The sequence below is a fragment of the Diabrotica virgifera genome, chromosome 6, assembly GCF_917563875.1.
Source record: "Diabrotica virgifera virgifera chromosome 6, PGI_DIABVI_V3a".
NCBI lineage: Eukaryota > Metazoa > Arthropoda > Insecta > Coleoptera > Chrysomelidae > Diabrotica > Diabrotica virgifera.
The window spans coordinates 253,184,530-253,208,502 of NC_065448.1; the positions used below are offsets into that span (position 1 = coordinate 253,184,530).

The 23,973-nt window shown below is 33.0% G+C and overlaps 1 protein-coding gene across 2 annotated transcripts in view; it reads right to left on the reverse strand.

Moving 5' to 3' along the window:
• LOC114333661 (teneurin-a) overlaps window positions 1-23,973 on the reverse strand; it is a 499,544-nt gene that overhangs the window by 193,461 nt on the left and 282,110 nt on the right. The window contains exon 13 of one of the 2 annotated variants that reach the window (XM_050653924.1): window positions 4,645-4,671. The exons of the other annotated variant lie outside the window; for it this stretch is intronic. Within the exon in view, the coding sequence (XP_050509881.1) occupies window positions 4,645-4,671 (27 nt within the window). The remainder of the gene's footprint in view (window positions 1-4,644; window positions 4,672-23,973) is intronic. 2 annotated transcript variants of the gene reach the window in all.

The following is a 23,973-nucleotide window of genomic DNA, read 5'->3' on the forward strand; positions in this document are numbered from 1 at the left end:
ATTGGATTTTATTTTTAGAAATGATTTATTATTGTTCACCTGTTGGATAATATCTGTCAAAATATCAAAATATTTGATGGTGTATTATATAAAGTTGATTTTTACATCATGTTAAACAATAATATACATTTAAAAACAAATTCAGACGTAATATAAAAAATTATTATTGTGATTTCAAAACGTGATTTTTTTTAATATTTTCCCTAAATTCAAAAATGTATTTTGATTTTAGATGACATAAAAATAATGTTTTTTTAAGCATCACGTTTTAATTAATATAAAAATATGGTTCTGAAAATATTTACTTGTGGCATCGTGATGCAATTTATTATATTTACTTAAGCCACAATTTTACTTTAAATTAAGTTTATTTAGCTTTTAGATTTCCACTTCGGAAATAGAAACGTCAATTTAACTTGATATAAAACTGAAACTGTGGCTTACATATTCTTAACTAAAATAGTAAATAAAAAAATATTAAAAATTGGTAAAAATGAAAAAAAAAAAATAAAAGATACAACTATTTGTAAGAGTTTTCCACATAAATAAAAAAGCATGAAATAAAACAAACAACATTGACAAACAGTACATAATGTATGGACAAACATATAAGGAAGAGAGAGTCCAGTCGTCCAAGAGAGACAGCTCTAAAACTGTTGCAAAGGCAAACTACCGAAAATGGGGGGAAAATAAGGGCCGATCTCACTGCGGAAATTAAAACGTTATTCTAATAACCTGCCCCAAATGGAGATGTTCTAAGCCTTGGGTGAAACTCTATTGCTTGCTTTAGACGGCTTTGGATGCCAGTTTGTATTAAACGATAGTTTGGGAGCCAACAAATAGTCCAGGATGTAAAGTCCCTTCATGGTACGAAAAATATTTCTGATTTGGTTTCTTTACGGATTCCTGTTAAAAAATGTTCCATTTCAACAAATCAGAAGGGTGCTGTGCGAAATTTTTGGGCAGAAATTGACTGAAAAATCTTTTAAAAAAATTAAAAAGATAACCTTTTTTTTAGATTATTTGGGTCATTTTTCTCAGAAGTTGATAGTTTTCTAGTTATAAGCGATTTGATTACTGAAAAATGCCAAAATACGTATTTTCGAGGCTTGACAATTCATATGTTATTATTTTTGAGCCTAAATTGAAGTTTAACCATTCAATTTTAAGATTATGATCAGGGCATTTCAATATAGACCATTGTGTGTAATTTTTAATTATGGGTGTCTACTCGACGTTTAAGTCTCCACGCGTCGCACTATATGATGCGTTTCCGTCGCACTTATTTGTTAAACTTTTATTATTTATTATTAACATCGTTTTTTGTTAATTTATCTATATATTTAATTAATTATTGCCAATGTGCTAATTAAATACGCCAATCATGTAGTGCGATAAAGATGCACCATATAGTGAGACGCGTGGTGGCGGCTTTAAATATAACCGACTCTCAGCGTCAATCAGGCTGGAGATTAACTAGCTGAAACGAGAACAATGGATGCGAGTTACATTCTGTCTGGATTACCGAGAGGGCAAAAAATTGTGGAACAAAATCAAAATCCTAACCAATAAAAACATAGCTACACTACCACATCTCAAGGTTAACAACATCATCAATCCATTAGACTAGGTCGATGCTTCCAAATCTTACTTCAGGCCGCATTTATCTACGCAAACAACCCCAACTCCAGTGAGCCACATCGATGGAATAACGGAGAGTGGAAGACATACTTAACAACCCTGTACCACACATGGAAGCCTACCCTCACCAGATGGTGGCTCCTGTGTAAGAAGACACAGATGTGTAGTTTCGGTAAAAATGCGTCTCGTAGCACAGATGCATACACCGAAGATGTCTCAAGAAACTTCTCGCTGCTTGACAATATAATCAATGCTTGCGTCATGCTAAACTAATTTCCTACCCCTTGGAAAGTGTCCAACTCAGTAATGATTCCCAAGCCAGGTAAACTCTTATTCATTACAGAATCAACATCTCTCCTAAACATTCTATACAAAGCCTACGAGAGGATCCTCAAAGAGAGACTCGTAAAATTCCTAGAAGCATACCACATTACCTTAAACTTATACAGATACAGTGTGTCATTTGAAAATTTGCCACCCCTATAATTTGTTTCCTGTAGAAAATCTAAAAATATGCAAAAACACGTCAGATTTATTTGTGAGGGGGACAAATTTCAGAATAGTTCTCTACTAAATTACATCAACCCTCTAGCGAACGCGGACACTACACTCAAAATCTTTAATAGAAAGGGGGTTGAGTGATAACTCATTTTAAAGGTCATTCAATTACCTTTTCAAAAATACCACATACCTCTGTTCAGTACTTTTGTAAAAATCTTGGACTCAATACTCTAAAAAAATTTTGGAGTTCTGCAGTCGATACTTAATATCTTTACGGTTTTACTTGATTTTTCCAAAGACACTCCAAAAAAATACTCTAAATATTAAAATAACCAAAAAATTCAAATTGGAGTTGAATGCTCCAAAAAAATGTTTTGAATTTTTTAACTCGATACCTAATATCTGTATGGTTTCACTTGATTTTTCCAAAAGTACTGAAAATAAATATAATGTATGTGGTATTTCTGAAAAGGTAATCTAACGATCTTTAAAATGAGGTATCACTCAACCCCCCTTTCCCGTTATAGGGTTAATGTAATTTAGTTGAAAACTAGTCTACAAAATGTCCCCCCCACAAATAAATTTGACATGTTTTTGTATATTTTTTGATTTTCTATAGGGACCAAATTATAGGGGGTGGCAACTTTTCAAATTCACACCCTATATATTGCTATCCATCAACGAAGAACATAGATGCACTATAGGCATTCTAGATGTCCAGAAGATCTTCGATTAAGTCTTGGAATGCTGGCTTGATTGAAAACTCACACTTTGTAAGAGGAGTGCCTACCTCCTTTATAAAATCATACATTCCTATCTCTTCAGTCGTACAATCCGCGTCAAGGTCGCAAATCAATTCTCAATACTATTGATTCCACAAGTTTTAGTCCCCTAGGGCTCAATTTTAGCTCCATTTTTAAACAATGTCTACAACAGTGACATTCTCCATCCCATAAACGGGTCTGAGTCTATCCTGTTATATGCTTATGGTAATGCTTCCTCCTCCGATGGTACCGCTTATGGGATTCTGAGATAACCATTTTTGTATTCGATAGAGCTCAAAATCAACTAAAAAAAATTGTAAAGTGGTGCAACAAATGGAGAATTACACTCGATTCCTCCAAAGCCCAACCCAATTTTTATTCAGACATCATCGCAGTATTCGATAAGAAGATGAGAGGAACCAGATGGGGCTTCTTGGAGAAAGGCTCTAATTTAGACCCTTGGTGTCCTATTTGGAAGTTAGTTCATTTTAGTACTTCATACTCTCAACTGGAACATTGATGACGGAGACAGGGTAAGAGACTTTGGAGATTATGCAAGCTAATCTCCTGGGTGTATTGTCTGCCAAATTTGGAAATACTGCTTCTAAAATTCTCCAAAACATTCATTAGGCCAATTATTGAATACAAGACGTATGTTTATGTCACACGTCTATGTGTCACTTAAAAATTGTCAAAATAACACTATTTCCTCTACGAAAAAAAAAATCCTGAGGAAATCTCATCCATCTTGCTCATATTCTCACTATAGAGGATATCCTATCTCTCAGAGAAAATTATATTTAACGCACAAGAGACAGCTCTAACATCAAAGCTAAAGAGGCCTTGAAAACGCGTTGCCAACGACCAGGACGCATACTGATTACGCGCTCCAAGAAAAAAGTTCCACTCCTTTCAGCCAAGCTTCTACACTTGGCTGGCAATGAGTTTCGTGATGAGTATCACAACGTCCAAGAAGAAAGTCCTCTTAGATATCGCAGATGTAAGCCAAAAACATTGAGTCAAGTGCCGGTCTAATATACAGCTGGTAAGAGTCAAGGTGCCTTTCTGCTCATAGTTGGTGTTGTCTTCTCTGTCCAAAACAAAAACTTTTAAACTTCTTGGTCACCTTCATTTTCCCGCTCCACTAACAGTTCAGCCACTCTTCCAACTTGCAATTAACATTGCTTTTCTCCACTTCAAGGCTTCCGCAACAAAAAAAGGAGCAGCCCCAACTTGACGAGGTCAAAGCCTAAGCGAGGTTATCATAACGTTGAGATTCGAAAAATGAAACATAGTCCAAGGTTGAAACAAGTGTAAGAAATATATTGACAGGTGTTTAACAAGGCAGCTTTGGGGTCAGCACAAGGGTACTTCTGGCCGTCTTAAAAATAAATAGTGAAGATAGCGTTCTCGACCATCAGATATTACAGTGTCTGGGTATACTGGGCATAAAACCGCGTGTTGAATCTAGCAAAGATCCTGATTTACTGAGAAATGTATGGCTTTCGCATATTAAGAGAATTTAAGTAATTTAAATCTAATCTATTTTAAACTTGATTTCATCGTTACTTCGCGAAAGTTGTCTCTCTTGAACGACATAAGACTTCTCATGGAAACGATACTTTTGTTCGCAGCATTACGCTTCAGGCTATATATATTGTTGTTATAACAGGCAGCACACGAAATGACGAACAGACAGACAGTACGAGTACGAACATGGGGAGATGCTGCCACTTACCGCGGTGTAAAGGAGTTCCAAAACTCGCTACATTTCGAGGTTTCAGCAGCAGCGACACAGGGAACACAGAAGACAGGACAAATTACTAACCACACTGCAATACTATGCGCAAATGCACACGTTTTTGAAGCGAGTTTTTTGTCTACAAAGCGCTTAGGATAAAAACAGACGAAACACTCTGCAGTGCCACGAAGTAGTTTCCGATGACCAGCCGTAAATTCCCATGCAAATCACACGTACCATCCCAGACGAGCGACAGTGGCCAGCCAGTGGGATGCTAAGTCCAATCCACATAAGAATCCATGGCCAATCATCGGAAACTATTTTGTGGATCCACAGCGTAGCGCCGCAGAGTGTTTCGTCTGTTTTTGCGCTTAGGCCGGCCACAAGTTGACACCCAGCTTCGCGAGGTGACGCAGGGCGAGTCACGATGAAATTATGTGAAACACAGAAATGATACCATCACCACAAGTTCCTGCGCAGAGTGACATTACACAGCTTTCACGGTCGACTCTACGTGATGCAGGTCTCATTCCGCAGGGTGTCACGGTCTGTGGATGTAATAGACTAAGAGCCGCTATAGGTAAAATTTCTTAATCATTTTAGGCACGATGGGACCCTATAACTTAAATAGTAGAACCTAAAAGAAAAGGTTTGAACACTGTGCCGTCACTTTTCAGTGGCACATGCGTCGACAGTGGCGCATCAAACTTTCCACTTATGGACGGGATAAATAAATTCCACCACCTCCTTCCCCCTACCCCCACGATCAAAAACTTCATTTTTCGTTATTATTTTTTTTTGTGGGATGCAATCAATTTTAAAATTTCAAAGAATTAACATTCGTAGGTAGAGTGTACATAACCTCAAAAAAATAAAAGAAAATTTTTTTTTAAAAAAAGCATATAACATTTTTTGTGGAATAGCTGCAGGTCTAATTTTTTCTTAGTCTGGTGTGTTTTATCAAACACTATATTTCTAATTTTTTTCAGATTTTTCTGTAAGGCTCGCCCCCTTCAAAAATCCGAAAAACTGTCTTTTGGGGGGTTTTTGAGGATTTTCCCTATTTTATAGACTTCATAATATATCAAATAAATTTCGTTTTTATAGGTTATATGTAACTTGAAGTAACTGAGTCCTTTAGAATATTTAGAAATGAGAGAAACACGTTCAAACCCCCCAAAACCCCCTTAAAAAACAGTTTTTTTTTTATTTTTGAAGGTGACCAGCGTTACAGAAAAATCTGAAAAAAATTAGAAATATAGTGTCTGATAAAATACACAAGACTAAGAAAAAATTAGATCTGCAGCTATCCCAAAAAAAAGTTATATGCTTTTTTCCAAAAAAAAAATAAAATTTTTTTGAGGTTATGTACACTCAACTTATAGGTCTATAAAAAATATACTTGTTTTATAAAAGCCTTAACTATGCGCGTGAATTTTTTGAAATTTTAAAATTGATTGCATCCCACCAAAAAAAAAAAATAAAAACGAAAAATGAAGTTTTTGATGGTGGGGGCACGGGGAAGGGGGTGGTGGGTTAAAATTACGCTGAATCCTATGTTAATCACATAGAACTTAAAAAAATAAAAAAAATTTAATTCTGTTAGTAAGGGAGGGTAACTTTTAATTTATTTATCCCGTCCATAAGTGGAAAGTTTGATGCGCCACTGTCGACGCATGTGCCACTGAAAAGTGACGGCACAGTGTTCAAACGTTTTCTTTTAGGTTCTACTATTTAAGTTATAGGGTCCCATCGTGCCTAAAATGATTAAGAAATTTCACCTATAGCGGCTCTCAGTCTATAAGATCCACGAAGTCTGCAGGAAAAAACACGTCACCTAAGGACAGTAGGCGCAGACTGCGTTTCAATTTGCGGTGATCAAGTCACTATTAGTTTTTTCTCACCATCACTCACCCTCCGTCACCTCACGAAGCTGCGTTTCAACTTGCCGTCGGTCTTAAGGAACGGTGTTAACCGCGCGGGGTGCTTTCTGCGCATGTACTACTAAGCTTTGGCGGTTTGTGATTGGACAATTCTTAAATATTGGTGATAATTATGCCGATAATTGTTTGTAAGTTTTTGGTTATGCAAACATTTCGTCTCAAATTTACAGCCAGTTAAATCTTCATAATTATGAAAATATAAGACACAAATAAAACCATCTTAAAAATGCTAACTAAATACGGTTATTACATAAAATAAAATAGTAATAATTTTAATATTAACCCATAGTAGATTGAACTTATTGACCTATTGATATACAGTATGATGCAAAGTTATGGAATAAATTCATTATTTCAGACACATACTACTTTAACCCTTTCTAGTCAGACGACCCCATTTGGGTACATGGCAATGTTGCATTGGTTATTTGACAGTTCTATCACTGATATTATATTTGACACTGCATTGACTTATTTGACGCTGTATTGATTTATTTGACAGTTCTATCAGTAGGCGCTAGTCAGAAATGAATGTTACACTTCGAAAACAAAAAATAGTTTCGGCTGAAAACGGTTAAGAAGACTCTGAAAATACGTCAATTTTAAATGGCCATCAATAGCTATATGTGTTGTACATTAAGTCATCAATGTTGAAGTAATGACAAAATCGACGATTTTTTTTAATATAAAACGTGTTCACGAGCCATTTCATTTGAAAGGCCTTCTCATCACCTTCGTAACGATGCATTATGTCACCTGTTTAGCATCGAATAAAGATGTGTTATCCTTGCCTAGAGAATAGCCCGATATACCTCTACCAGGGCCATAACTGTACCTAATTTTGTGGAGGCCTAGGATGACGGCGAATAGCTTTTTTTTAAATTCATTCGATAAATGCTTAATAGGATTGAGATCTGGACTGCATGCGGGCCATTCTAACGTTACCAATCCAACCTCTATTTTATGAGTCAATCAGTGTTTTTATTTACAAAAAATGGTACCGCTCTTACAAGAAAAGAGATATTCGGATAATTCAAAAAACAAAATTTTAGTGACGCCTCCGGGATAATATGACAGGACTATGAAACAAAATCAGTTATTCCATTTTTCCACAGAATTTTTTAAAGTTAGGAGAAAATACAACGCTTTCACCCCTGTATAATGCCATGCAAGCAAAATTTTTTGTTACCGGTATAATACCGTACGATATCAATAAATGTACTTAGAAACTGGTGCAAGAATCTTGAAAATCGGAGTACAAATAATAAAGTTATAAATTGTCAAACTTAATCAAAAATTTTGGGTGGCGGAATTTTGTGCCAGTGAGTGTATATAGGTACTACATACATACATAACGAAGAGTTATTGAAAGCTCGCATAATACTACTTAAATAATCAATTACTGTTTATTGGCAACACTGTAATTTACATTTATATTTATTGAAAACAATTGCAATACGCATTATTATTAATCTGGAAATTACTGCAATTGAGAATTACTGTTACATAATTAGATAACTAGTTAATGTTAACAATTAACTATTAAAATTAATTAGTAAAATGATCAATATGCTGATTAATTTTAAATAGATATATTAAACTTTGTGGCACTTTAAGTGGGACAAAAATTGAATCTGTTTATAAAATATTAATTTCGATAATGTATTCTTTTGTGTTATTGGGGAACAGTTTGGTTTAACAATAAACATAAAGGAAAACAAAAACAACCATGGTTATCAGTAAAAACGGTAAATCCATAACAAGAATCAACATAAAAAATGAAGATATTGAACAAGTGGACAGAATGAAATACTTAGGAGTCTAGATTACTGAAGATAACTGCCCCGATGTATCATAACCATAAACTGGACTACTGAAGATCTAAATCCGAAATCAGAAATTCGATCAAGAATAGAGCAAAGACTAAATTTGCAAATTAGTTTTTCTTATTTTATCCATCTTAGCTACGCCACTGACTCGTCTAAGGTTCTTAATTTCTACAGCCGGTATTTATCTTTTTTGCATCTCCCTTAATACCCAGGATTCACATTCAAAAGTTAATACAGGTCTATGAAACTGTTCTCTTGTGGCATGTCTGGTATTATGTTTATGTGGGTTTAACTCACATTTTTTTAAAGGCATAGACATTAGTCATTCAACCAATGGCAATATATTCTCCAGTCAGACAAATACACAAACCTATCCCTACCACAACAAAATTAACGAATAATTAATACAAACTCATAATTGATTTATTTATTTGATCGTTATAATGATTTTGTTTATTTCAAGAATTTAATATCTTTTTTCTTTCCAGGTGAGTTCAACACAAATATAACTATTTTTGGATACTGGTATGTATTAATATTCACTAATAGTAGGGTATATCTATCTACTTTTTATAATTATTGTAATGTATTTTGTCCGTTTTAACTAAGATATGGTTTTTGGTTTACCAATAAACATAAAGATAGCAAAAACCATGGTTACCAGTAATAGGGGTAAACTCAAAACAAGGATCCAGTTAAAAAATGTTGAACAAATGGACAAAATGAAATACTTAGTAGTCTGGATTGAAATAGTAGTCTTGAAATGAAGCATTTAGAGCATTAGAGCATCTGAGATGCTCTAAAGATAACAATGTCAGTGAAGAATAGTGCTCGCCAATAAGTGTTACTATGGCTTAAGAAGACAGATGGCCTTAAAACTACCTAGAAAAATTAAATTGACCATCTATATAACACTAATAAGACCAGTGCTAACATATGGTTCAGAAACTTGGTCACTTACACAGAATGACCAACAACTGCTCAAACGTTTGGAGCGAAAAATCCTAAGAAGTCCATAAAATCCATAGTCACAAATGTTTTGGACCGAGGAGGGTAGATAGGACAACGAACAAGAGGAAGACCGAGACTTAATTACCAAGATAACTTAGACAATGATTTAAAATTGATTGGAATTAGAGCATGGAGAAGAGTTGCCAGAGAGAGGGGTGAATGGAGGATTGCTCTGAAGAAGGCTTTCGCTCATAAAGAATTGTGACGCCACTGATGATGATGAGTAGTCTGGATTACTCAGATCTAAATCCGAAATCAGAAATTCGATCAAGTATACAGCAATGAAGAGCAGCCTTTTTGGAGATGAGAAAATTTCTGAGTAATCAAAGACTGAATCTACAAATCAAATATCCGATGGTAAAATGTTATATCTACTCTATTTTTCTTTATGGTCCTGAAGCTTGAACTGTTAATGTTGTCTTGCGATGTGGCTTTTTAGGAGAATTTTGGAAATACTATGAACTAATCATATTATGAACGAAATGGTGTTGCACAGAATACGAAGAGACGGAGAACTTTGGGCGCCATTAAAAGGAGAAAACAGAATATTTGGGGCATACACTTACAAATGATAGGTACGAATTGTAACAGCTAATTATGAAGAATAAAATCGAAGGAAAAAGGAATCCTGGTAGACCACAAATATCCTGATTGAAAAAAATTCGCGTTAAACACACAGACGCTTTTAAGAAAAGCAGAAGGTAGAGACGAATTTGCAATGGTTAGAACAAGAAGAAAGCATTCGTCTAAAACCTAACACAAAAGTACCAAAAATTTAAATTTTTAAGATAAGAATAGAGCAGTAGAAAACAGTATAATTAATTTATTCTTTTTATTGCGAATTAACTACAATTTTAATTCAAAATATTATTTATGTTGACGTTGCGATCTTAACTTCGGAAAACGATTTCGGAAGTGGAAGTCGAAACATCAAAATAAAGTTATTTTATAAGACCTACCAACACTTTTTACCGACAATTCTTTTCTTATGTTCCTGATCTTCTGCGAGACATGCGTCTCTTTGCAGCGCGGTAGCAGCCACTACCCTTCCATCCCGCGTAGGTATTCAAGGTTAGTATTCTTGTTAGTTCAAGTACCCTTCCTTTGTATTACACTGTTATATACATTTTTGCGATTTCATGTCTTTTGTGCTAAACTATTTAACATTCTTACACTGCGTGTTTTTTTGTCACTGTAGTTGAAAGAAAACAGTACATACAGCAATTTTATACTCCTAAGGTCGCTATGGGTTAATATTATTTCATTGACAAACAAAAAAAAATCATACTTTTTTCATAAATTCCTAGAATTAAAGAAATAGATTATTCATTGTACATAATTTAAGTCAATTATATTTTGAATATATAGAACAATGGAATACGTTAACAACACAGTATTATAGTTTGCTTTTTTTGAGCTGTCAAAATATTTTGAGACAAAGTTCTTCGGATTATACCAAAATATATAAAATTCTATTTTAATATTTGAAATATCTTTCACCATTTTTTAAGAATTGTCTTACCCAAATCGCCAAGAAATATTTGAGACCAAATTGCTCTATTCACTCACTCAAAACCTTTCAATCGGTTGTTGACGAGACAAATTATGACGGACACACAACATAAAACAAAAACAAATAATAAAAAAATCGTAGCTACTGACAATGACAGACACAAGTTAGGCAAAAAAGTCTACTTGCAAACAAAACAAACAATGAAAGAATAGCAAACACATGAATGTAAAAGGATTCATAGGCTCCATATTGACTTTTGAAACCGAGACCAAATGCAATTTGTTTAAACGGTGCATTCGAAAATTGTAAACATTGTTAGAACATTGTTGATGGCATTGAAAGTTTGTTTTCAATTGATGGTGTATTCACGATATTAAAAAACGTTCAGTTGGTGTTTAATAAACGCTGATATTAAGATTTTTTGTTACTGCAATAGGTTTATATTAAAGTATGAAACAGTTAATATTGGATTTATACAACATTTTTGAAGCTGTATAATTTTCTACAAACGAATAAACAGGAATATTAAAAATATCTAAAAATACAAAAATATGCCTTAACATTGTCAAGAAAAGCAAAAAAATATCTATCTTTGCAAATACATATTTAGTTTATACGTTTATTTAAACAAAGGAGGGTGAATTTAATAACTTATGAGTCAATATCATAAAATAAAACGAAAACTTGAAATTTATTAAATAATACGTGAAGATGTGGGTACAAAATGGCTTTTTAACTTTTATAGCTCTGGTTATATGCTTTGCACAAAGACCGACTTCACAAGATCTGAGAAAGAAGAGCAAGTGGCTTGGATATAGATCTAGGTCTCTATACTTGTCAGCCTGATGTTGCCAAACTAAGGTCTAGATGCTAATACTGTGAATGACAGTATGAAAGGTAAGCACTGTGCATGGTGAACTCCACTAATAGATGGATTGATATTCAAGACTGTTGCTGAAAGAGTGTCAAAAAACAATAATAGACTATGGAAGCCTGCCCTGAACATACCATTTTGCCAAGTCATAGAAACGTGCCTTCATTTGCAAAACAAGTAGATGAGAATCACAGGAAAATCCTAAAGCTAGGGGTGAAAAGTATGAGCTGAAGGCCTCGTCTATTGTAGAAACTAAGGTACCAATAGTCCAGAGTAATAAGGTTTTTTCCATGACACTTGTACAGCCAGGATACTGAAGCGTTTTTTCGACAGGTAATACCTATAAGAGCAAATTGTAACTATTTCCTGCGTAGGATCTGGGGGCCATTTTTATTTATAAACAATTAAGTGTCAAAAAATGGCATTTTTCATTTTTTTTTCAAATCAATGGAAAACGGTTAAACCTATGGTTTTTTTAGTACAAGTATCTTCGAGATTATGGAAAAAGCTTTAAAATGACGTATTACAAAGTTTGATATACTCATTTATTGTTAATATAATTGCGAAAAAAGGTCAGAATTGCAAAAACAATTATTTTCGCAATAACTTTTGTAAAAATTAGTGTACAGCTTTGAAATTTTTGTCAAATAAGGATTCTTTGGTGCTTAATATGTGATAAAAATGTCAAAGCGATTCATTCAATTGTTTAAATTTTATTCAAATTGTTTATCGCAGAGAGCATTTTTTTTGCAATAACATAAGTCAGAAAAAAACGACGTTAGAACCATTCCACGGGTGTCAAATGAAAGAGTATGAGCTATATTTTCAACTTGGTTTAAAAAAAGTTAATAAGAAATGCATTTATTAGTAATAAATAATTATGCAAAAGTATCGTAAATCTTTCCTTATAAACTTTTTATTTTGTTATATAAGAAATTATACATATTTATTACAATTTTTTATCAATTATGATATAGATAACATTACTTGGTAGTTGTGCACTTAAAACATGTTAAAAAAGTTAATTTTTTTGGAAAAATTTATTCAAAAAGTTTATAAAGAAAAATTGACGATACTTTTGAATAATTATTTATTACTAATAAATGCATTTTTTATTTACTTTTTTAAACCATGTTGAAAATGAAGCTCATGCTCTTCCATTTGACACCTCTGGAATGGTTCTAAGGTAATTTTTTTCTGACTTATCTAATTGCAAAAAAATGCTCTCTGGGATAAACAATTTGAATAAAATTTAAACAATTGAATGAATCGCTTTAAAATTTTTATCACATATTAAGCACCAAAGATCACTCATTTGACAAAAATTTCAAAGCTGTACAATTATTTTGACAACAGTTATTGAGAAAATATTTTTTTTTTGCAATTCCGACCTTTCTTCGCAATTATATTAACAATAAATGAGTATATCAAACTTTGTAATACGTCATTTTAAAGCTTTTTCCATGATCTCGAAGATATTTGTACTAAAAAAATCATAAGTTTCACTGTTGTCCGTTGATTTGAAAAAAAGGGGGAAATGCCATTTTTTGAGAGTTAATTGTTTATAAATAAAAATGGCCGCCAGATCCTACGCAGGCAATAGTTATAATTTGATCCTATAGGTATTACTTGTCTAAAAAGCGCTTCAGTACCCTGGCTGCTGAAGTGTTACGAACAGGGTATATTTTTGTCTTATTAACCTGGCCTACAAAGAGTTAGAGACAAACTAATCAGTTTCTTAGTTGCTACGCTGTTAAATGAGTTTCCTACAATGCGTACTGTGGGTACGAATTGACCCTCTGGTTTCATTAGTCTCCTGACATGTAGGATCTAGAATTACAATGTATTATCTACCTTCTCCTGACTCAATCTAGAATATGCTGCATTGACTACCGTCAATATATCTTTTAAGCCTTATATAGACTTATACGAAGGAGAAATACAAGCACATAAACATATATTTATTAACAGCCGAAGAAACTTTAGGGAAATAGGACCAACACCATATACTCCATACTGTTACTAGAAAATATCTTCTGTTTTCAGACAAAATAAAAGTCTCTGTCACTTGAACACATAGACGAGGCCATGAAGCAAACAACCATGGTATGGTATATTTTCATATTAGTATGGACATTAAGAAAATTAACAAGGTGTATGAAAGCCAATTTTGTCCCCCCTAATCAATTCGAGTTTATAAAGGGTGTTGGCACGAGAGAAGCTTTTATCTCAATACAAGTCTTATTCCAGAGATACAGAGACGATAATTGCGATGAATACGCATGTCTGGCTGATTATGAGGTAACATCAGGTATTCAGATGACACCATAGTATTTCCGGACAATATAGAAGACCTACAAGTCCTTATGAACAAAATCACGTATTACAGTCAACAATATGGCCTCAATATAAACGTAAAGAAGACGAAGCTTATGATCATTAGCATCACAATAACAGAAGGACAACTCTACATATACAGAGACGACATAGACGAAGATAGACATATCCTTACTATACTATAATGATATGTTCAAGTGTTGATTGTTAATTATTATACGAGAGTTTGACTGATAATTCCTTTTCTACGTATTTTACAGTGAAAACATATTTTATATTTTTATTTCCCAAAACGCATTTAGCAAAATTCCAAAAGAGCACGTTATATAAATAAGGATATTAAAAAATTGTTTGTAAACACAAAATCTGCTGCATACTACAAAAATCGAGGCCTCTGCACGTTTATTTTTTTCACCGGTGAATATTACCCAAAACTAAACTCAACAGCCGAAAAGTGTTTACACTTTTTCACCGTGTATATGCGGATTACGTAGTTAACACTGAGTTTGTTTTATTCGGCCAACGAGATTCAATTATAAAATATCTGTTTTTTCGCTAACAATTGTTTCGTGACAAGGGCTTTTACATTTTGTATTAAAAACACAATTTAAATTTTGTTTGGCTATATACTCATGATGTGCACGATAAGTACTTTGCCGTTATTTTCAAAATTCATTTTTAATTAAAATCTTGCATAGGCTAGTGCAGATGCAAAAATTTTCAACAAATTTGCAAATTCGCGAGTCAGAGTTTATTTTGAGAGTAAATTGTAAATGTATCTTCTGTTTAATTGAAATTTATATAATAAAAAGCATACGTTTTACGTTAAAAACAAGTTAGTAAACAGGTTAACAGCAAATGGTAATACATATCATTTGTTAATTATGTAAACGTGATCATATGGGGCATGCTTTAAAATCAAATCAATAAAAAGTGAAAGAAAAAATTTTAAAACAATTTTGTAGAAACAAACAGAACACTTGAAACATACTGATAGAACCAAATATCTTGGAATCATACTAGACCGCTCATTAACATATAAGTTCCACTGTCAGAGTACAAGACAAAAGGTTGCTACGAGAAACAACCTTCTGCGGTACATTCGATTACTGCGTTTAAGAGTTCGAAAGCCTCATATTTTTCTTTACTCCAGGGGGATCTACCGTAATATCTGTATATTACATCTTTCTCCTATCATGGAGTTTACTTTTCATTCTTCTTAAAGTGAGTTCTCCTCAATGAAGGTTGGCTACTGAAATTACAAACTCCTCTCTGTATTCAGCTGTTATTAACTGTTCAGAATTTAGCACTGTCCATTGTTGGATGTTTCTTAGCCAAGATAGACTTTTCCTTCCCATCATTTTTCCTTTGCTACGGAGGTTGGTAATCATCATAGCTATTTTTATTTTTGAGGCAGTAGCTCTAGTTGTTTTGAGCTGCATCCAAATCATTCTCGCAGGTTCTTTAGCCATGAAATTCGTCTTCTTCCGATGCTTCTTCTGCCATCTATCTTTCCGTCCATTATGAGTTGCAGGATGCCATACTTCTCGCCCCGCATCACATGTCCGAGATACTGTAGTTTTCTTTCTTTAATTGTAAGTTCAACTTCCTTCTCTTTACCTATTCTTCTTTGTACTTCGTTGTTCGTAACTCTATCTACCCAGGAAACCCTCATAATTCTTCTATAGGTCCACATTTCAAAAGCGTTAATTCGTCTCATTGTCTCTACATTTAACGTCCATGATTCCACTTCATAGTATAGTACACTGTATACGTAACATTTTGTTAGGCGTAAGAGCTAATGTTAAATCTTTGCCACTTACGACCTTTTCAATTTTCACAAAATTAGAACGTGCTTTTTGGATTCTGACTTTGATTTCTGCAGTATAGTCATTATTTACTGTTATAAGTGTTCCTAGGTAAGTGTACTTTTTTACTCTTTCGATCTGCTGGCCCTCTACTATCAAGATTTAGTTAGTATTACGGTTGTTTTTACTAATTTTCATAAACTTCGTCTTTTTGATATTGACATCTTTGCAGGTCTTGTAAACTATCGGCTATTATTACTATGTCATCTGCATATCTGATATTGTTAACTAAGACTCCATTTACTCTTATGCCGACTGTTTCATCCTCCAGAGTTTCTCGCATTACCTCTTCAGAATAAGCGTTAAATAATAGAGGTGATAGTATGCAGTCATGCCGGACTCCTCTCTTTATTTCCATTGTTTCAGATGTTTATTTTTCAATTCTTACTATTGCTCGCTGATAGTAATAGTCTTATTAGTCTTAAATCTCTTTCATCTAGGTTTTTAGTTTTCAGAATTTCCATGAGTCGATCATGTTTTACTTTGTCAAACGCTTTATTGTAGTCTATAAAAAAGACGTAAAGAGGACGGTTAACGTCCAAACATATCTCTGTCAGCACGTTGAAGGATAATAATGCCTCTCAGGTACCCCTACCATTGCGGAACCCATATTGAGTGTCACTAATATCCAGTTCCAGTTTAGAGTGTATTCTGGCGTGGATAATTTTCAGCAGAATTTTCAAGGTATGTGACATTAAACTTATGGTTCGGTAGTCACTGCATTCTTTGGCATTTACTTTCTTTGGCAAACACACAAATGATGATGTCAACATTTCTCTAGGGATGATTCACGTAGTATAGGTAGCGTTGAACAGTTCTACTATTATGTCCAGGTTTTTCTCGTTGACCAACTTTATCTGATCGCTAGGTAATTCATCTAAACCAGCAGATTTAGTGGTTTTTATAGAGTCTATTGCCTGACTAACCTCTGATTTGGTTATCTCTGGGCCCACATCTCCGGTTTGGCTATCTACGGATGTACTAGCTTCTCTCTGGTCATGAAATAGTTCCTCGATGTACTCTTTCCATCGTCGTAGTTTTCGTTCTGTCTCCATTATAATATTTCCATTTTTGTCAAGCAATATATTTGAGGTTCTTCTATTTCCTATTCCGGCTAGTTCTTTGACTTTTTTTATGTAGTTTGAAGTTGTCATATCTGTTTTGAAGTTCTTCTATTTCTTTACATTTTTTTCTTATTTGGAAGCTGTTTATAGCGGGTCTTATTGATGGTTTAGTTTTTCTTCTTTCATTCATCAACTCTAGAATTTCCTCCGTCATCCATTCTTCTTTCTTACATTTGTTTGTTGTAAGTACCTTCTTACTTGGATATAATATAGAGGTTTTAAAGAATTGCCATTGCTGTCTTACGTTGCAATTATTTCCTGGGTTTCTGTCTAGATTTGTGTTGATTTCGTGTTTCAGATTCTCTTTTGTTTCTGTATGTTAAGTTTATCGTTGTTGCGGCTTTTTTTAAGTCTTTTATAGTTGAAGTTGAAACCTAGCAATAAGAAGACTGTGATCAGAAAATACGTCCGCTCATATACCTATTAGTACTTATTATTTCTCCGTATGTGGCCTAGGTATGATGTTGTTCTAACTTTTACTGTGTTGACAAAATCTCGTTCTTTGCCTTTCGATTGAGAAAGAGTATGCGATTTCTTCGTTTGAGGTATGCGATGTCAAAAATTGTGAAATTTTGAGGATTCTTCGGTAGATCCATATTTCAAGGGAAAATCTCAAATTTATTTACGGTTGATACTACCGGACAAACTAGAAGACTCAAGAGGACGAAGCCTTTTGAACTGATTTGAGTGATACTAAAAAGCAGAGCATAGTGTCTGTGTGGGTGTGGGTGTGCATATTAGAATAGAGACTCTATAGGGTAAGCTGTCAATTTTAAGGAACAGTAGCAATTTAAGTTAAATTCAAATTGCTCATTGGTCACACATGACTCAGATTGTAATCGTAATTATCATCACCGTATTGATAATTATTGAAAAATTGTTTATTCTACGAAATATGCAGTGCTCTCCAGATAAAACTGTCCACCTTAAATAATTTCTGAACCACTGATTTTTAGAAAAACGCAAAACGCGTCAAATAATACTTGAAGGGGGAGACATTATGCCACACTTAACCTTACCGGAAAAGGCACTCTCTTACCCCCAATCTTTTTTGAATTACTTTCACCTTTTTTTATTTGATATTTCGATTCTCCTCTTTGTGCTGATTTCAAAAATGTTTGACAATTGATGCTTAAAGTGATTAGTTTATGAGAAAAACAAATACAAAAGCAAGAAAACTGGATTGAATAAAAATTATTTTTTTGTTAAATTTTATGATATTTAGAATAAACATTTCTCTACCAAAAATTTTAACAATAATTATTCAAAATTTCAGAAGTCATTTTAAATCAATATTGTTAAAATTTTCGGTAGTGAAATTTTCATTTTAAATGTTTGTATGGAATAAAATTGTTAAAGATATAATTTTTTTCAATCCAGTTTTTTGCTTTTGTATTTATTTTTCTCATAAACTAATCACTTTAAGCATCATGTGTTATACATGTTTGAAATCAGTACAAAGAGGAGAGAGAATCCAAATATAAAATAAAAAAGGTGGAAGTAGTTTAAAAAAAATTAAGGGATGATACAGGGGGTGAGAGGGTGCCTTTCCCGGTAAGCTTAAATATGGCATAATGTCTCCCGCTTCAAGTATTATTTGACGCGTTTTTGCGTTTTTTCTAAAAATCAGTGGTTCAAAAGTTATTTAAGGTGGATAATGTTATGTGAAGAGCACTGTATATAATAACGGGATGAACTTATTAAAGACTGAAAGTATATAAAACTAGTTATAATAGATTAGGTATGTATCAACATGACTTCCGAGCGGAAGGCATATAATATACTTTATTGGTTTAGCTTCCTGTATTTCTAGTTATTTTAAAAACCTGTTACTGTTAACGTCCAATAATACCATTTCATATCTCATAAAATATTTATATTACCATCATCAATTAAAAACGTACTATTCGCATGTATCTTTTCAATCTGGGTTCCTATCATAAAATACATACTTCACCTAACAATAAAACACTGAAAAACTTTTGTTTTCAATACTTTCGCAAATGTCTCTAACAGAATAGTTTACGGAGTGGAGAGTTGTTTGTCTCAAGTTCATTCAGAGTTATGCGTCTTTTTATTTTATTAATTCCATAGACTCTAACAAGCTGAAAATGCGAGCATTGTCATAACGAAAACTTTGTATATTTACGTATTTTAATTCATAATATGGAAAATTTCTATTATGAAAAGTAGTTTAGAATTAATAATTATGTTTTAATGTGCAATTATATCATTCTAATTTAAATGTTATGAACTATAAGGGTAGTTTACTCTTGATCGAAATTCATATTTTTTATATACCTCGTATAAAATTAATAAAATTTTATACAACTTGTCCCAAAAGTAGTGGAACGGTCGAATATTTCGCGAACTGAACATCGGATCGAAAAACTGAAAAATACCTGTTCAATCATTTTCAAAAATCTATCCAATGACACCAAACACCAACCTCCACTACACCCCCTGGAGGTGGGGTGGGGGGTAACTTTAAAATCTCAAATGGAAACCCCTAGATTTTCTTGCAGATTTGGATTCGTTACGTAAAAGTAAGCAACTTTTATTCAAGACATTTTTTCGAACTGTGGATAGATGGCGCTATAATTGGGAAAAATGATTTATCCTGATACCATGGGTAAATTATAGAAACGGTCTAATATCTCGAGAAATACACTTCCAAATGAGAAACCAAACAAATTTTTTAATACTTTTCGAAAACCTATCGAATAACACTAAACATGACCCTCCAACCCACCCCCCTGGAGGTGGGGTGGGGGGTAACTTTAAAATATTAAATAGCAACCCCTACTTTTTATTACAGATTCGGATTTGTCATGAAAAACTAAGCAACATTTATTCGAAACATTTTTTAGAATTGTTGATAGATGGCGCTTTAATTGGAAAAATACGATTTATTAGCGCCATCTATAAGCATTTTTAAAAAATGTTTCGAATAAATATTGCTTAATTTTTCATGATGAATTCGAATCTGCAATAAAAAGTGGGGGTTGCTATTTAAGATTTTAAATTTACCCCCCACCACACCTCCAGGGGGTGGGTTGGAGGGTCATGTTTAGTGTTTATCGATAGGTTTTCGAAAAATATTAAAAACCTGTTTTTTGGTTTCTTATTTGAAAGTGTATTTCTCGAGATATTAGACCGTTTCTATAATTTATCTATGGTATCATGATAAATAGTTTTTCCCAATTATAGCGCCATCTATCCACATTTCGAAAAAATGTCTTGCATAAAAGTTGCTTACTTTTACGTAACGAATGCAAATCTGCAAGAAAATCTAGGGGTTTCCATTTAAGATTTTAAAGTTACCCCCCACCCCACCTCCAGGGGGTGTAGTGGGAGTTGGTGTTTGATGTCATTGGATAGATTTTTGAAAATGATTGAACACGTATTTTTCAGTTTTTCCATCCGATGTTTAGTTCGCGAAATATTCGACCGTTCCCCTACTTTTGGGACACGGTTGCATCATAAATCTTAGAACAAGAAGAGCTTTTTATGAAGAATAACTTTTATTTGTCAAATTAAAAATAAAAGAGTTATAAATGAAAATGTTCTTGGTATCCATAATTTGAGAAAAATCTTAAAATATTTTTTTCCATTAGAAGGATGTACACAGACACAATACTGGCTAGTGATTTTAGTCAATAATTTTGCCAATTCGACAAAAAAATAATTTCTATATAGTTATAGTACATTGTTTACCGGGTAGGAAAAGCTTAACATTCCTGGACGACTGTGAAGATTGCTAAGTCGAGACTTAGCAACACAGAGTCCAGGAATGTGGCTTTTTCTACGAGGTAAACATACTATTTTTTCCGCAAATCGTTTAAAATTCGACAGATATTGATTGATTTAAAAAAAACGCGATAATTTTATTCCCAAATAAATGGTGCTTTGAAATTCCTAATAAAATTACTTGGGTTACTATGGAAACGTATTGAGGTTGAATTATCATTTATGTAGAACACTAACAACTGTACGGAAATATCATTTCCTTACAGTAAGGAAATGACATTTCCTTACAGTAAGGAAGTCCTGACTTTTTCTTCAAGAAATTTTGACAGGAATGTCAAAATTTCCTGGCGATTTGCGGAAAATAATTATTACTAAATAATTAGTAATTTTGCCAATTTCGGCAAAATTCTCAAAAAACACAAAATTACCTTCTACAATCACTAGCAGTTGTATCGAGTTTAGGGAACGACTAGGTTATACATAATATTTTAATTTTTTAGCAAATGGAACAGTCCATTTATCATAAAGGGGAGGCCGTATTTATACTGGTATAAACCTTTTTAAAACTGTTAATAAATTATTGCTTTTAAAATATTTATACTCAAATTGTATTTTTGAACATCTTATTTATTTTATATAATAATTAAATTCACTATCAAATGTCATTGATGTTTTATTAATACTTAATTTAAAATTTAGTTTGACATTCACGAAGTGTCAAACTCAAATGTAAATAACCTATGCTTGGCAAATCGAGATTTAAAAAAAAAGTAGCCTACTTCCTAATCAACCATTTGAGCTGACGTTTAGTGCGTCTGTAGGAGATAACCGGATTGTGACGTCACATTTTAGACTTTGAGGTCGATTATCTCGAAGACGGTTAGAAATATCGAAATGCCATTTTCAGATTTGGATTTAGAAGAAGAAACTACATAAGAATCCATCGATAAATCTGATCTGAGTATTGCAGGACCGGCGACGCAATAACACACAGACTTTTGCAAATTTATAAACGAAAAGTTTTCGTTGATAAAGATAGCTTAAGGCCTTTATTTTGAATATAAAGAATGTGAAACTGTTTACAAAAGAATAAGTATGATCTAGAAGGTGTAGTTCGTACGAAGAATCTGTTTTATTTTATTATTGAAAGCCCTTTTGTGTTCTGTTATACGTTTGTCAAAGGTTCTGCCAGTTGGACCGATGTAAGTTTTTTGGACAGTGACCACATGTCAGTTTGTATACACCGCTCTGTAATTCCTTTGGCTCTTATTGTTCTTTTTTTTTTGCTTAAGCTTACATTAAGAACAATATAAACCAAAAGAAAAAGCGATTACAGAGTGGTGTATACAAACTGATATGTTGGGATTTTCCAAAAACTTATATCGGTCAAACTGGCAGAGCCCTTGACAAACTTATAACAGAACACAAAAAGGCTTTCAATAATAGAAAAACAAATTCTACGTACGCACTTCATCATCATAATCATTATTTTAATTAACAGTTCCAAATTCTTCAGATTCAAAATAAAGGTCTTCACCTATCTTTATTAGAATCTATCGAAATTATTAAGTTTAAAAATATAGATATGTTATAATTTTGAATGACCAGCTTAAGATAAACAGCTACCCGCGCCTCAACCTATTCAGTTTTTTAAAATGTAGACACATAATAGAATACAGCACTTGAGAAATGCAAAAAACTTGCAAAAACTGCTAAAGTGACATTCATTTGTAATAAATTTTGTTGAAGTACCGAAAATAAAAGTGTGTAGCGTTTTATTGTTAGATACCATCATATAACGATTTAATACATCATTTATTGGCATACATCTTTTAAATCATTGTTCCTAACATAAAATATATACTCTAATCTTAGTTCATTTGGTCTCGGTGAACAAGCATTCCATAGGGCATGGCGAAATCGTGTCAAAAGTATGTAAAACACTATGTGGCATGCTCAACTTGTGTCCACCATGTCGTTTTAATACATACCTAGAGCTAAATGGTTATTCGTTAATATTATATTTAGTTCTAATACCACTTTGATACAAAATAATTGGTGGAAGGCCTATTTTGCGATTTACGTGATTTCCTTTTAAAATATACCTTTTTATTAACCTAGGTATCAACCTCACTGTTAAAATATTCATCTTAATAAGTTTTTCCTATATGATTTCGTATTCACAAGGCTTGTATAGATTATTATTAATACATATCCCAATATATTTATTATTTCTTGACACTTAGCTTTTATGAGCAACCAAAATCTTCAAATAAAATTGCTATTTTTTTGAAATAAAACAATTGTATGTTCTTTAATGACTGTTCAGTAACTACGTCAATAATTCTTGGATAAAAATTAAGTCATTTGAATACATTTAGATAAAATAATATTATGTTTTTTTAATTATTACATTAAGCACAAAAAGTATCGCATATTTTTGAAACAGAAAAAATTTTTAAAATGATTTTTAATTTTTAGCAGAATGTTATAATACTCCTTGTAGGGCAGTCAATGAGGGTACGTGGCTCCGAATTCTATCCTACAATATCGATTTACGTGATATTTTCACAGTAAGTAGAAAATAGCCCAAGAAACAAAGTCTACCCTATGCCGATGTCTGCTTTTGTCTTGGGGGCGGTTCCCTCTCGGGGGTGGAAAATTTTTTCTTAAATATCTACGGAAGTTGCTAGCGAACGTAATACTAAGCAAAAACTGTTCTATATTTTTTTTTTTCGAAAACTCAATACTTTTTGAGTTATTCCTGGTTGAAAATTGGCCATTTTCATTAAAACATAACACCTTTTCAAACGGTTTTTTTGCGAATACCTAAAAACTATGCATCTAACTAAAAAAACTACATTAAACATTTTTGTAGCTTATAAAATAACAAAGAGATTCTTTCCTTTATGAATCTTCTAGTTATAACACAAAAAGAGATATGGTAAGTGAAAAAAACTTGTTTTCTTGGTGCATGCTCAAATCAGTGTATTTAACTTGAAATAACAGAGAAACGGTCGATTTTAGTTGTATACTACCAATTACTTTTGCTGTGCTTGAAAAGATCTTTAAAATAA